Consider the following 12,864-nt stretch of genomic DNA (forward strand, 5'->3'; position numbering starts at 1 on the left):
AAATGTCGTCTGGTCTGATGAAACAAAAATAGAACTGTTTGGCCATAATGACCATCGTTATGTTTGGAGGAAAAAGGGGAAGGCTTGCAACCCGAAGAACACCATCCTAATCGTCAAGCACGGGGTGGCAGCATCATGTTGTGTGGGTGCTTTGCTGCAGAAGGGACTTGTGCACGTCACAAAATAGATGGCATGATGAGGTAGGAAAATGATGTGGATATATTGAAGCAACATCTCAAGACATCAGTCAGGAAGTTAAAGGTTGGTCGCAAATGGGTCTTCCAAATGGACAATGACACCAAGCATACTTCCAAAGTTGTGGCAAAATGGCTTAAGGACAACAAAGTCAAGGTATTGGAGTGGCCATCACAAAGCCCTGACCTCAATCCTATAGAAAATTTGTGGGCAGAACTGAAAAAGCATGTGTGAGCAAGGAGGCCTACAAACCTGACTCAGTTACATCAGCTCTGTCAGGAGGAATGGGCCAAAATTCACCCAACTTAATGTGGGAGGTTTGTGGAAGGCTACCCGAAGCGTTTGACCCAAGTTAAACAATTTAAAGGCAATGCTACCAAATACTAATTGAGTGTATGTAAACTTCTGACCCACTGGGAATGTGATGAAAGAAATAAAAGCTGAAATAAATCATTCTCTCTACTATTATTCTGACATTTCATATTCTTAAAATAAAGTGGTGATCCTAACTGACCTAAGACAGGGAATTTTTACTGGGATTAAATGTCAGGAATTGTGAAAAACTGAGTTTAAATGTTTTTGGCTAAGGTGTATGTGAACGTCCAACTTCAACTGTAGATACACCTATGGTATGATTTTCATTACCTTTTTCAAAAAGAAATGAGGCCCCTTCCGGTAATACCAAATACCCCGGTATGGTACAGAAACGGTATGAAAATCTGTATGCCACCCAACCTCGATCAGGGGTGCATTCATTAGCACTTTGAGATATCAGCTGATGTAAGAAGGGCTATATAAATACATTTGATTTGATTTGATTAGTGACCACTGTAGCAAATTGTTTCTTATTGGAAATATAACAGATAACAGATGAGACCCAGATAACAGATTGGTATTAACCACAGAACCACTTGTATTATGTCTCAGTCAGATATGAGTTATGAGTGGATAGTAACCATTTTGTCTTTCGTCTCTTCTCAGTGCCCTTGATGATGACAGCACCAGCCTCAGGCAGCAGAAGCTGGAAAAGCAGGTAAAGACTAACTTTATTATACACATGAAACTAGTTACGCCACATACAGCACCTGTTCATCATCATAGCCACTCTATAGACATTACAGCTCCCATATAGACACTACAGCTCCCATATAGACACTACAGCTCCCATATAGACACTACAGCTCCCATATAGACACTAAAGCTCCCATATAGACACTACAGCTCCCATATAGACACTACAGCTCCCATATAGACATTACAGCTCCCATATAGACACTACAGCTCCCATATAGACACTACAGCTCCCATATAGACATTACAGCTCCCATATAGACACTACAGCTCCCATATAGACACTACAGCTCCCATAAAGACACTACAGCTCCCATATAGACACTACAGCTCCCATATAGACACTACAGCTCCCATATAGACACTACAGCTCCCATATAGACACTACAGCTCCCATATAGACACTACATCTCCCATATAGACACTACAGCTCCCATATAGACACTACAGCTCCCATATAGACACTACAGCTCCCATATAGACATTACAGCTCCCATATAGACACTACAGCTCCCATATAGACACTACAGCTCCCATATAGACACTACAGCTCCCATATAGACACTACAGCTCCCATATAGACACTACAGCTCCCATATAGACACTACAGCTCCCATATAGACATTACAGCTCCCATATAGACACTACAGCTCCCATATAGACACTACAGCTCCCATAAAGACACTACAGCTCCCATATAGACACTACAGCTCCCATATAGACACTACAGCTCCCATATAGACACTACAGCTCCCATATAGACACTACATCTCCCATATAGACACTACAGCTCCCATATAGACACTACAGCTCCCATATAGACACTACATCTCCCATATAGACACTACAGCTCCCATATAGACACTACAGCTCCCATATAGACATTACAGCTCCCATATAGACATTACAGCTCCCATATAGACACTACAGCTCCCATATAGACACTACAGCTCCCATATAGACACTACAGCTCCCATAGACTTGATCAGGGTATATGTCATGAGTATTCTATTTATGATGCAGAAATGACCAGACTAGTCCATATCTTATATATCTAGAGGCATTTTGCGTTTGATGTTTTGGTTGTTTTTGGTGTCTTTTCATGTTTTTGTCAGAATTGTTTTTGAGGTCTCAGTCCATGTTTATAGCTGTGAGCCTGTCAAGCTTGAACATTTGACTGGCAGCGAGTGTATAAATGACCTGGTTTTCTGCCTCCGGTGTCACTCAGGCTATGAATTTAGTTGGCTTTGTAATAGCATTTGTATTTCCGACCATCAGCACAGTAAGGCTGATTGTCATGAAACCGAGGGAAAACATTGTGTCTTTGAACTCTTTTATTTTCAAAGGAAGTACAATTTGTCCAATTAGCAGAAAGAAACGTATTTTTCCTGAAGTGAATTGTTTTAGCACTCATTGTAGAGATAAAGCACCAATCTGCTCCTTTCTCAGCAAACAGCTCTTCCTGGTCTGCGTGTTTGATGATTGTTCCTTACAATCCCTCCTGCCTTCAGTGTCCTTATCACCACCCACGCTGTTTTAAAGTGAAACTGACTGATTTGGTTTAAGAAACCAGTCTTAGGCAACAGTCACACAATGGAGTAAAAGATGGATGAGATGATTGGTAGGCACATAGACTGACTCGATGGATGCGTCCCAAATGGAACCCTGTTCCCTACATAGGCTCTGGTCAGAAGTAGTGCACTAACGAATTAGTGCACTATGTAGGGAATAACCGTAGAAAGGTTTCAGTAGACAGTCTGTGTAGTGCGCTGTATGCCTACAGATGTAGGATCTTAATTTGTTGCTTTTGTTGCTGAGAATTTCCCTGTACAGCAGGAAATGTACACTTGTAGTATATTTTAGTTTTAAAAAGGCTTCTAAAGTTTGTAACGCTAAACCTAACCCTAACCACTAACCCCTTACCTTAACCTTAATTCTAACCCTAACTATAAACCTAACCCCTCCGCTTAAAATAGCCTTTGTCCTCATGAGGACGTGGGAAATGTCCCCATAAGGGAGAATTTTCCTTGTTTTACTATCCTTATGGGGACTTTTGGGGATTTTAGGTTCCCACAAGGATAGAAAAACCAACCCACACACAAACACAGACACTTGCAGCACCTCTATCCCCCTCCCTCCCTTTCTCCATCTCACTCATTCTCTCTCTCTTCCCCACTCTGCCCCGGGGTGAGTAACACCGCTGATTCAGTTAGTGACAGTGACCACCCAGTCACACGCACATACACTCTAGTTCTCTCTCACTCACACTCTCTCACACTCACTCTCTCACAGGCTGAGGAGGAGACACGGACTCAGAGTGAGAGGGAAGCTGGTGTTGCGTGGTTATCCTCGTGTTAGTTGTCTGATCTGAAAGCCTGATCCAGGGGTAGAGGGGGGCAGGGAGACAGAGGCATGCCCGGCATGACTGCTGCTCGGTGGGAGAGAGTTTAGACGTGCCGGGTCTCACAGAGCATGGAACCCTGAGCTCCACAGAGAAACTTCTGCACTTCACTGTTACTCTCTGTCTCACTCCGGACACCAATGGACAGGGTGGGTCAGCACCTCTTATTCTCTGTTCTGTTTATGTCCTTTATGGTTGACTATTTTGATCTGAGAGTAACATGGGAAGTTGTGTGTGCACAGGTACATGCTTGCGTGTGTGTATATTTCTCTGTGTGTGTGTGTGTGTGTGTGTGTGTGTGTTTGCATATGTCCGTGCTTGCGTGTGTGTACTGTGCATGTGTGCGAGCATTTGATTTCAGCTCATCCTGGTGATATCATTGTTAAAGCCTGTCTCTAGTGGTTCACACTTCCGTGGATGTGGGATATCTCCTAGTCTGCTATTTTCATTAGGCCTGTACAATGTCTTGCTCCCACAGCCTCAGGTTGGTGAATGAAACAGTGTATTGAGTCATATCCTTTTCTCATATCCTATCCTCTTAAGTCTTTTGTTTAAATGGACAATAATACAATGGATTGTTTTAATTGTAGGGCAGTTTTGTTTCTAGTAGCCTACGTTCTTTTCTGCAGTTTAAAAGAAAAGATTCTGATATTTTATCATTTAGAGGTATGATCTGTGGAATGGTGGTGTACTGGGAACAAATAGCCTATTCCACAGATTCTATCAACTCTTTATGTTGCTGTTTGAATATGCAAATAGTTGAACAATGAGTAGCCTAAAGCATAAATATTCCTCATTTTCCGGCCATACTCTATGTTCGGATTATACACTCTTAGAAAAAAGGGTTCCAAAAGGGTTCTTCGGCTGTCTCCATAGGATAATCCTTTTTTGGTTACAGGTAGAAACCTTTTGGGTTCCATGTAGAACCCTCTGTAGAAAGGGTTCTACAAGGAACCCAAAAGGGTTCCTTCTATACCTGGAACACAATGGGTTCTACCTGGAACCGAAAAGGGTTATTTAAAGGGTTCTCCTATGGGGACAGCTGTGTAACTGTTCAACGTTCTAGATAGAAAAAAAGGTGCTAAGAGTGTAGTCCAAGCAAGCTAGGAACTAGGTTTGAGTTCTGTTCAGTTTGGATAGGGTTAATTCAGTGAAGTGAAGTGTTCTGTCAGCGAGTGAGACACTTCAGTGTCTGCTCTACTGCTGTCAGTTCTTGTGAGGTAACCGTTCTGTAAAAAAGTTATCATGAGTAAAATCCAGGAGTGGCCATTGCTAAGATTCCAGCAGCAATAGCATCTTAGTTACAGATCAATATCACACCAGTGAGAGAAAAACAGCTTACACGAATAAGGCTAGTAAGAATTTCCCAGACAGTTTACACAGGAAGACTACTGCTAGCCAGTTTACACAGGAAGACTACTGCTAGCCAGTTTACACAGGAAGACGACTGCTAGCCAGTTTACACAGGAAGACGACTGCTAGCCAGTTTACACAGGAAGACGACTGCGTGCCAGTTTACACAGGAAGACTACTGCTAGCCAGTTTACACAGGAAGACGACTTCTAGCCAGTTTACACAGGAAGACTACTGCTAGCCAGTTTACACAGGAAGACGACTGCTAGCCAGTTTACACAGGAAGACGACTGCTAGCCAGTTTACACAGGAAGACGACTGCTAGCCAGTTTACACAGGAAGACGACTGCGTGCCAGTTTACACAGGAAGACTACTGCTAGCCAGTTTACACAGGAAGACGACTGCTAGCCAGTTTACACAGGAAGACTACTGCTAGCCAGTTTACACAGGAAGACTACTGCTAGCCAGTTTACACAGGAAGACGACTGCTAGCCAGTTTACACAGGAAGACGACTGCGTTCCAGTTTACACAGGAAGACGACTGCGTTCCAGTTTACACAGGAAGACGACTGCTAGCCAGTTTACACAGGAAGACTACTGCTAGCCAGTTTACACAGGAAGACGACTGCGTTCCAGTTTACACAGGAAGACGACTGCTAGCCAGTTTACACAGGAAGACTACTGCTAGCCAGTTTACACAGGAAGACGACTGCTAGCCAGTGTACACAGGAAGACGACTGCGTTCCAGTTTACACAGGAAGACTACTGCTAGCCAGTTTACACAGGAAGACTACTGCTAGCCAGTTTACACAGGAAGACAACTGCTAGCCAGTTTACACAGGAAGACGACTGCTAGCCAGTGTACACAGGAAGACTACTGCTAGCCAGTTTACACAGGAAGACTACTGCTAGCCAGTTTACACAGGAAGACGACTGCTAGCCAGTTTACACAGGAAGACTACTGCTAGCCAGTTTACACAGGAAGACTACTGCTAGCCAGTTTACACAGGAAGACTACTGCTAGCCAGTTTACACAGGAAGACTACTGCTAGCCAGTTTACACAGGAAGACGACTGCTAGCCAGTTTACACAGGAAGACGACTGCGTACCAGAGCAAAGAGGGAAGACGAAGAAAAACACTAGACAAAAGAGTTTCAAAGTTTAATCAGATCCTGGGTCAGATGTTATGCTCTTGATAACATTTTTAAATAGGATCTCATCGTGAAGCATTGTGGGGCTTTTGTTTCTTGTTTACATGGAATCTGTATCCTGTGTCCAAATGAACAGTCTGTTTTATTATGATAATCCATTCAGATGTTTTATTCATTTGTCTGCTATTTTTAGCCTTAGAAGAAAATGAAGAGGCGAGCCCTGTTCCACTCTTGAAGGGATACTTTAGGATTTTATCTACTTCCCCAGAGTCAGATGAACTTGTGGATACCATTTGTATGTCTCTATGTGCAGTTTGTAGGAAGTTGCTAACTAGCGTTATCACAATTGATAACTAGTGTTAACGCAATGACTGGAAGTCTATGGTAATTGCTATCATGCTAATAGATGCCATAGACGCCCAGTCATTGGGATAACGCTAGTTAGCATTGGCTCTGGGGAAGTAAATATAGGGCTTCATGCCAAAGCCCCAAGTGTCCTTTTAAAACAAAGCCTGTTTGAAATGTAAACCATCAGACTCCAAGCTGAAACCATTAAGCTCCCAGAGGCCTTTCATCTGGTCTTATTTTCATTTTAATCAAAGACAAAGTCTGGGTATTTAATGAATATAATTTTTCAGGTGCACCTTGAGATTCAGGTGTCAAATAGAAGCAGACCATGGTAGTGTGTGTGTGTGCACGAGCATGTGTGTGTGTGTGTGTGTAGCTACGAGCGTGCGTTGCTGTGCTTTTGTGTGTGCGCCTGTGTTGCATTGGCCCTGAATGTGTGTTGCGTTAGCCCTGAGTAATAAAACCTTTCTGTAGTGGTGGATAATCAGCACAATGAGGCTTCAGAGAGACAAGGACCTCTCGTCTCTTTCCAGCCCAGTTCGTCACTAAACACCACTTGTTGTTTTGATGCTCCCCACTAATTGATGCAGTTACGTAACCCATCGCCTGCTTTGACCAGAGACCAGGACTGCAGGGCCAACTGATGAATGTCACCATAATTCATGGAAATTGACCATTTCTCTAGTGTGAAGCTTTTTTATATTCATAGAGACATTGTGCTGTGTATTGTTTAGCCAGAAATCTAAAGGGGGCTAACCCTCGTCGCTGTTGTCCCTAGTTTCCCAGAGCGTTTGTGATGGCTGTGACAATGTCAGCTCTAATGATCCCACTGCCTTGTCACTGTCCTCTGTCCCCAGTCTCTCTGTCCCCGTACTGAACAGAGCCTCAGCCAGCACAGCGTTATAGGGTTCAACAGGAAGCAGCATTTCCAACTCTAGGGTTACTAAGTAGTTTGAATTGTTTGCACTGTATGTGAAGCACTCTGTTACTTTGTCTCATGGCATCTTTTACAACAGTCTAGGCTTACTTGTCCAGGACCCATGTAAAAGGTTTTTCTAAATTGATTTCAATGGATTTGTTGCTGAAGGTTCCTTCACTGAGTGTTACGATCGTCTGAAGAACTGGACCAAGGTGCAGCGTGGTAGGCGTACATTTTACTTTTAATAAAAATGACACCGGAAAAAACAACAAAATACAACAACGAACGTAAAGCTATATGCAGTGCAGAAAGCAACTACACACAAACAATATCGCACAATCACAGGTGGGAAAAAGGGCTGCCTATGTATGATCCCCAATCAGAGACAACGATAAACAGCTGCCTCTGAATGGGAACCATACTAGGCCAACAAAGAAATAGAAACCTAGATATGGCCACCCAAGTCACACCCTGACCTAACAAAATAGAGAATAAAAAAGGCTCTAAGGTCAGGGCGTGACACTGAGTAGCTAACTCTCTTATGTCCCATTTCCTCTAGTGGTATTGCTAGGATAGGAAGGTCCATTATTCTGTGACCTTTACTATGAGATAAATATAGCCTTGTCAACCTTACCTCACCTGTCCTGTTTCTATGCGAGTTGCTTATTCTGCCTTCCAATTTAGTCTCAAAGATACCAAAGGAAGAAAACATGACATTTTACTGTGGCTGAATAATTTGCCAGTTCAGGTAAGAGAGCTTGTGTGTGTTGTTTACAAAGCCATCTGGGGTTCCATTTTGAGATTCACATTGAATGGCCATCATGTTCTGTCCTCTCCCTCAACAACAGTGGGAGTGGTGAAAAGACAACAACAATGAGTGTGGAGTCTATCAAGGACACTCTGACACGGTTACCATAGGAACATGCATCTTATTTGACACCCCTGAAACGAAGCTGGCAAGCCACAATAATGAGTTTTTTTGCTCATTTGTTTTGTCGTATTGCTTAAGATAACTCTGAGAGAGAGCACTCTTTTTCAAAACAACACCACCAAGTGTCTGATAAGGACAGAGTCGTTACTGATTGTCTGGTTCTCAGCATTTTGAGTGATCTGGAGAAGGTCTAAGGCTGTCTGTATAAGGTTGAATATAGATTAGTGTCTGGCTTGATGATGAGGAAGTCATCATAAAGTAATTCTTCCCCAGAGTTAGATGAACTCATGGGTACCAGTTTTCTGTCTCTGCATCCAGTAGGAAGGAAGTTAGCGGCGGTCGTTTCGCCAGCCAATGCTAACTAGTGTTTAAGCAATGACTGGAAGTACACAGTCTACAGGTATGCATTACATAGCAGCCAGACCTCTGTGATTAAAGAGTGTTTTAATGAGGGAAAGGGATGGTGTCCTCATGGACCGTGGGGAAGCGAGGCCAGGTATACCTGGACAGATACAGGTAGGGTCCAGAGAGAGAGGATCACTAGAGCCTTATCACCAGCTGTCAGTCCAGCTGTCAGTCTAGCTGTCAGTCTGGGGCAGGGAGGGAGGGAGGGACGGACAGACAATATTTGCATGGTATACTCTCACTGTCGTAATTCCCCTCCCGTCCACAGAGGGCGCTGTTGGAGCAGAAGCAGCGGCGGAAGCGGCAGGAGCCCCTGATGGTGCAGCCCAACCCAGAGGCCCGGCCCAGGCGCTCCAGGCCTCGGCGCAGTGAGGAGCAGGCCCCGCTGGTGGAGTCACGCCTCAGCATCACCAGCGATGTCATCATAGACGGTGAGCCTTGGTTCTTGGGGTTAGCTACTGTACTAGCTAGTTTTTCCGGGGTCAGGTCGCACAATCGGGAGAAAGTAATGGGTCTGAGGAAGCAGAATCAGTGTTGAGTGATTGAACTCCAGTCCACAGTCAAGAGATAGACAGTTGTTGGTGTTGGCTGTGAAGAAGAATACTTTAATGATCCATTTGCTTTCCAGTCCAGAGTGAGGGCAGTACATCAGGTGAGGACAGTGAGAGGGAGAAGGTGGGGCCAGGCCCCATGTTGCCCAGGAAAGCAGGGAGACGGGCCAGTCATGGAGCTCGCTCTGGAGGAGCAGAGTGGCTTTCCAGATCGAGGTAGAGGAAACCAGTCAGGAAATACCAGACTAGAGAAAAAGTGCTTATATAGAATAGGATCATAAACATTGGTGCATCCCACTTCTGATACCAATCACCTGTACATTGACATGCAACACATTTTAGTCTCTCACATACTGGGAAACAATACAATGTTCCTACAAACAATCAGGAAACTAATATGTTGAGGTGTGTGTGTGTGTGTGGTGCGTGCGTGCGTGCGTGTGCTCGCGCGTGTGTCTAATAACGCCTCCCTCAGTCTTGGGACATGTGGAGAAGCGATTGTTCAAGGTAGTGGAGGAGACACCCAGGAAGCTGTTCTCTCTGATGCCCTGAGGGTCCTTCAGATGGGGAGGAGAGAATCACATTCAGAGAGGCAGAGCAGCATTCAGACTCTCAGGCAAGAAAAGGGCCACCTGCTCAGTGCAGCATATCACTCCATAGCACAAGGCTAAGCTCTGACATGAACATAGAGTAGAGCTACTACAGAGAAATGCAGCTGCAAGCAGACGGCTAAGTAATAAGGGGTAGGTACAAATTAAATCACCTCAGGGAAGCACAGATAGAAGCACTGGAATACAGAACAGCTCTTGGAGAAGTAAACAGCTGGGTGCTCAAACACACAGACAAGCAGGACAAAGTCATTAACATAATTCAAAAAACGTCTGTGAATGCGCCTCACCCTGCAGGTATCGACGGCCCTGCTGCCTTCATGGGCTCTGAGGCCCCAGACCTGGGTGCCAAGATCCAGATTCTGTCAGTGAGCAAGTCTCAGCCCCTGTCCCTGTCCCAGTCGCTGCCACAGTCTCCCCCCGCGGAGGAGCCAGACCGGGATGGGGACACGGAGACTCTGCTGGAGCCCAAGACGGACATCCACGAGCTGCTGCAGAAACGAGGTGAGCCGGGGGGGCTTGAGAAGGGGGTCAGATAGGGAGTCAGGACAGCCAGTTTGGACAGAAGGTAGGAGTGTTAAAGCAGAGTGTTATAAAGAGTTTTGTCAGTAGGTAAAGGCTGGAGGGTTTCCTGAACACCTTACCTGACCAGGAAATACTGCGGGACCTAGTTATGGTCAGACCATGTGACCAGGAAACACTCCGGGGCCTAGTTATGGTCAGACCATGTGACCAGGAAATAGTCCTATCCCTATGGCCTACACAGCACAGACAATGTCTCATACGCAGTAGTGCTATAGACAGAAGGCCTAGGAGAGTGTGTACACATGCGAGTCAGTCATTTATATCCTCATCGTCATCTACCCTGATAAATCCTCTGGGTCGCCTCAGCACACGAATACCAAGCAGCTTCAGAGATCACATCCCGTCTGCTGCTCTGGCGGGCCTCACGGCTACACCGACAGGGCACTCAATATAAGTGCCTCTTTCACACCTCTGGGCTGGTAGAGGCACTTTGTAGTCTAGTGAGAGGACAGGCTGAACTGACAGAGAGAGAGAGAGCGAGAAATGCAGGATAGAGTGATAGGTAGGGGGTGAGAAGATAAAGAAAGCAAAGGAGGACAGATGAGAAATGGGAGCGTATCTGGTCAACATCGTTGTTCAGGGACAGTCTCAAGAACTTTGAAGGTTGTGGTTTATTGTTGCAGCTGTTGCTGCTGTCCTTTCAGTTACCCTCATTAAAAGCCATTGCGCAGTGCTAAAACCTTTTCCCTGCTCTGGGATACTACCTCCTCCCAGGGCGGAGGGTGAGGTTGATGGTGACACAGTGAGAATTGGATCATTTTATAATGTGTAAGGGGCAAGAGTAGCATCCACCTACCACAGTACCTATTTATGTCACCCCACCTCCTCTCCTGGCTGGTCCACGAAGAGTGTTGAAGTCTCTTTCATTTCCTGAGACTAATTCATTATCCTTCTGTACTGTTACTGTGCTAAATGACAAGCTAAATGAAGGTAGCCAGGTCTATATCCGGGAGAGAGATGTATTACCTAGTTAAACCTGAGACCCAGATTAAGGGCAGCATATTACTGCATTAGCCTCGGTTTTTAAGGATCTTCTCCTGGACAGCAACAAGAGGGCAGGTGACACTCCCCTCTCAATAATGCAAACCTTCATCATGAATGAATGTCTGGTCTGCTTAGTGCTACTGAGATCCAGCCTGTCCTCAGGTGCCTTTAGATAGTATCTGTCTGCCTGGCTGCCCATGCTTTTTTATTTCCCAGTAGAAATGAATTGAAATGGAAACGGCAAAGGATTAGTAATAGCCTACTGCCTCCATTTGGATTTGACTTGGGGACGCTATTCAATCAAAACTGGTCAGCTAGTTCCCAAGTTCTTCATGTGCTGTGAGACAGAGGAAGGGGTTGAAATGATCACGTTGCAAGTTTTGGTTTTACAACCTGAGCTTTGACTTTTCCATTTGGCTGATATAGTAAAAGCAGTGAGTCTACAAAGCTTTGTGTGTTGTTTTAATTGATGCCTTTGAGTCACTATTAGAATGTAGTTGACATTTGCGGTCTGTATTTCATGTTTGGCAGTACCCTGACATTTAGACACATCTCTGGGGCTGGATGGAGTGAACACCACTGTGTACATATTGTTTCTAGCCACGTTGGCCAATACATACGTGTCTGTCTGCAGAGGCGTGGGACATCTCTCTCAGCCCCTCCCCCTCTCTGACTGACCCCGCCAACGACAGGGTGGTCCAGTTGGTTGGTGCAGTGGAGGAGGGCCCAGAGGAGGGGCCGGAGGAGGGGCCAGAGCGCCCACTGTCTGCCAGGGAGAAACTACTCCAGTCAGGTAGTAGAGAGCAGCCTGCCGTTCCCATGGTGACAGGGCTGTAGTGAAGGTTGCTGGGTTTCTGTCTCTCTCCCTCCCTCCTTTCCTCTCTCTCTGCAGCACTAACTCTATGGAGCAGAGGTGAAACTAAGGGAGGATACGACAACAGTGAATTCTATAGTTACTGATAATAACCTAGTCATTGGCTGTAAAGTGCTAGATATCATACTCTAGCCTCAAGCCACACTGAAGAAAAACATTTCATATTTCTTGTATCATCAACAATGGAACACATTGCGAGCGGACATTTTTCCCCTGCTCACTTTGAATTATGCTTTCGCACCTAAAAAATGCTTTCTCATTAAAATATTCCAAAGCACCAGCCAGTGTCACGGCTGGTAAATCCAATTAGCAGCATTACTGACACCTGTCCAGAGCAGCTCCCACAGAGGCCTGTCTGACCACACCGTGCTGGGCCTGTCTGGCTGGTATCTCTCAATAGGATTTCTGCTTTCACTCGTTCCTAACTAACCCCTTTAAATTGGACTATCAGGGCCGCTTTCTCGGACACAGATTACTCCTGGACTGA

General features: G+C 45.2%; 1 protein-coding gene across 2 annotated transcripts in view; it reads left to right on the top strand.

Annotated features, from left to right (window-relative positions):
• Window positions 1-12,864, top strand: part of LOC115180516 (tubby-related protein 3) — a 45,435-nt gene that overhangs the window by 24,235 nt on the left and 8,336 nt on the right. Inside the window, exons 3-6 of one of the 2 annotated variants that reach the window (XM_029742666.1) lie at window positions 1,177-1,228; window positions 9,044-9,206; window positions 10,232-10,438; window positions 12,138-12,296. In XM_029742666.1, coding sequence (XP_029598526.1) covers window positions 1,177-1,228; window positions 9,044-9,206; window positions 10,232-10,438; window positions 12,138-12,296 — 581 coding nt within the window. The remainder of the gene's footprint in view (window positions 1-1,176; window positions 1,229-9,043; window positions 9,207-10,231; window positions 10,439-12,137; window positions 12,297-12,864) is intronic. The other variant, XM_029742667.1, reaches the window with a different exon arrangement.

Source organism: Salmo trutta, chromosome 40, assembly GCF_901001165.1.
Source record: "Salmo trutta chromosome 40, fSalTru1.1, whole genome shotgun sequence".
In the NCBI taxonomy this organism is placed as follows: Eukaryota; Metazoa; Chordata; class Actinopteri; order Salmoniformes; family Salmonidae; genus Salmo; species Salmo trutta.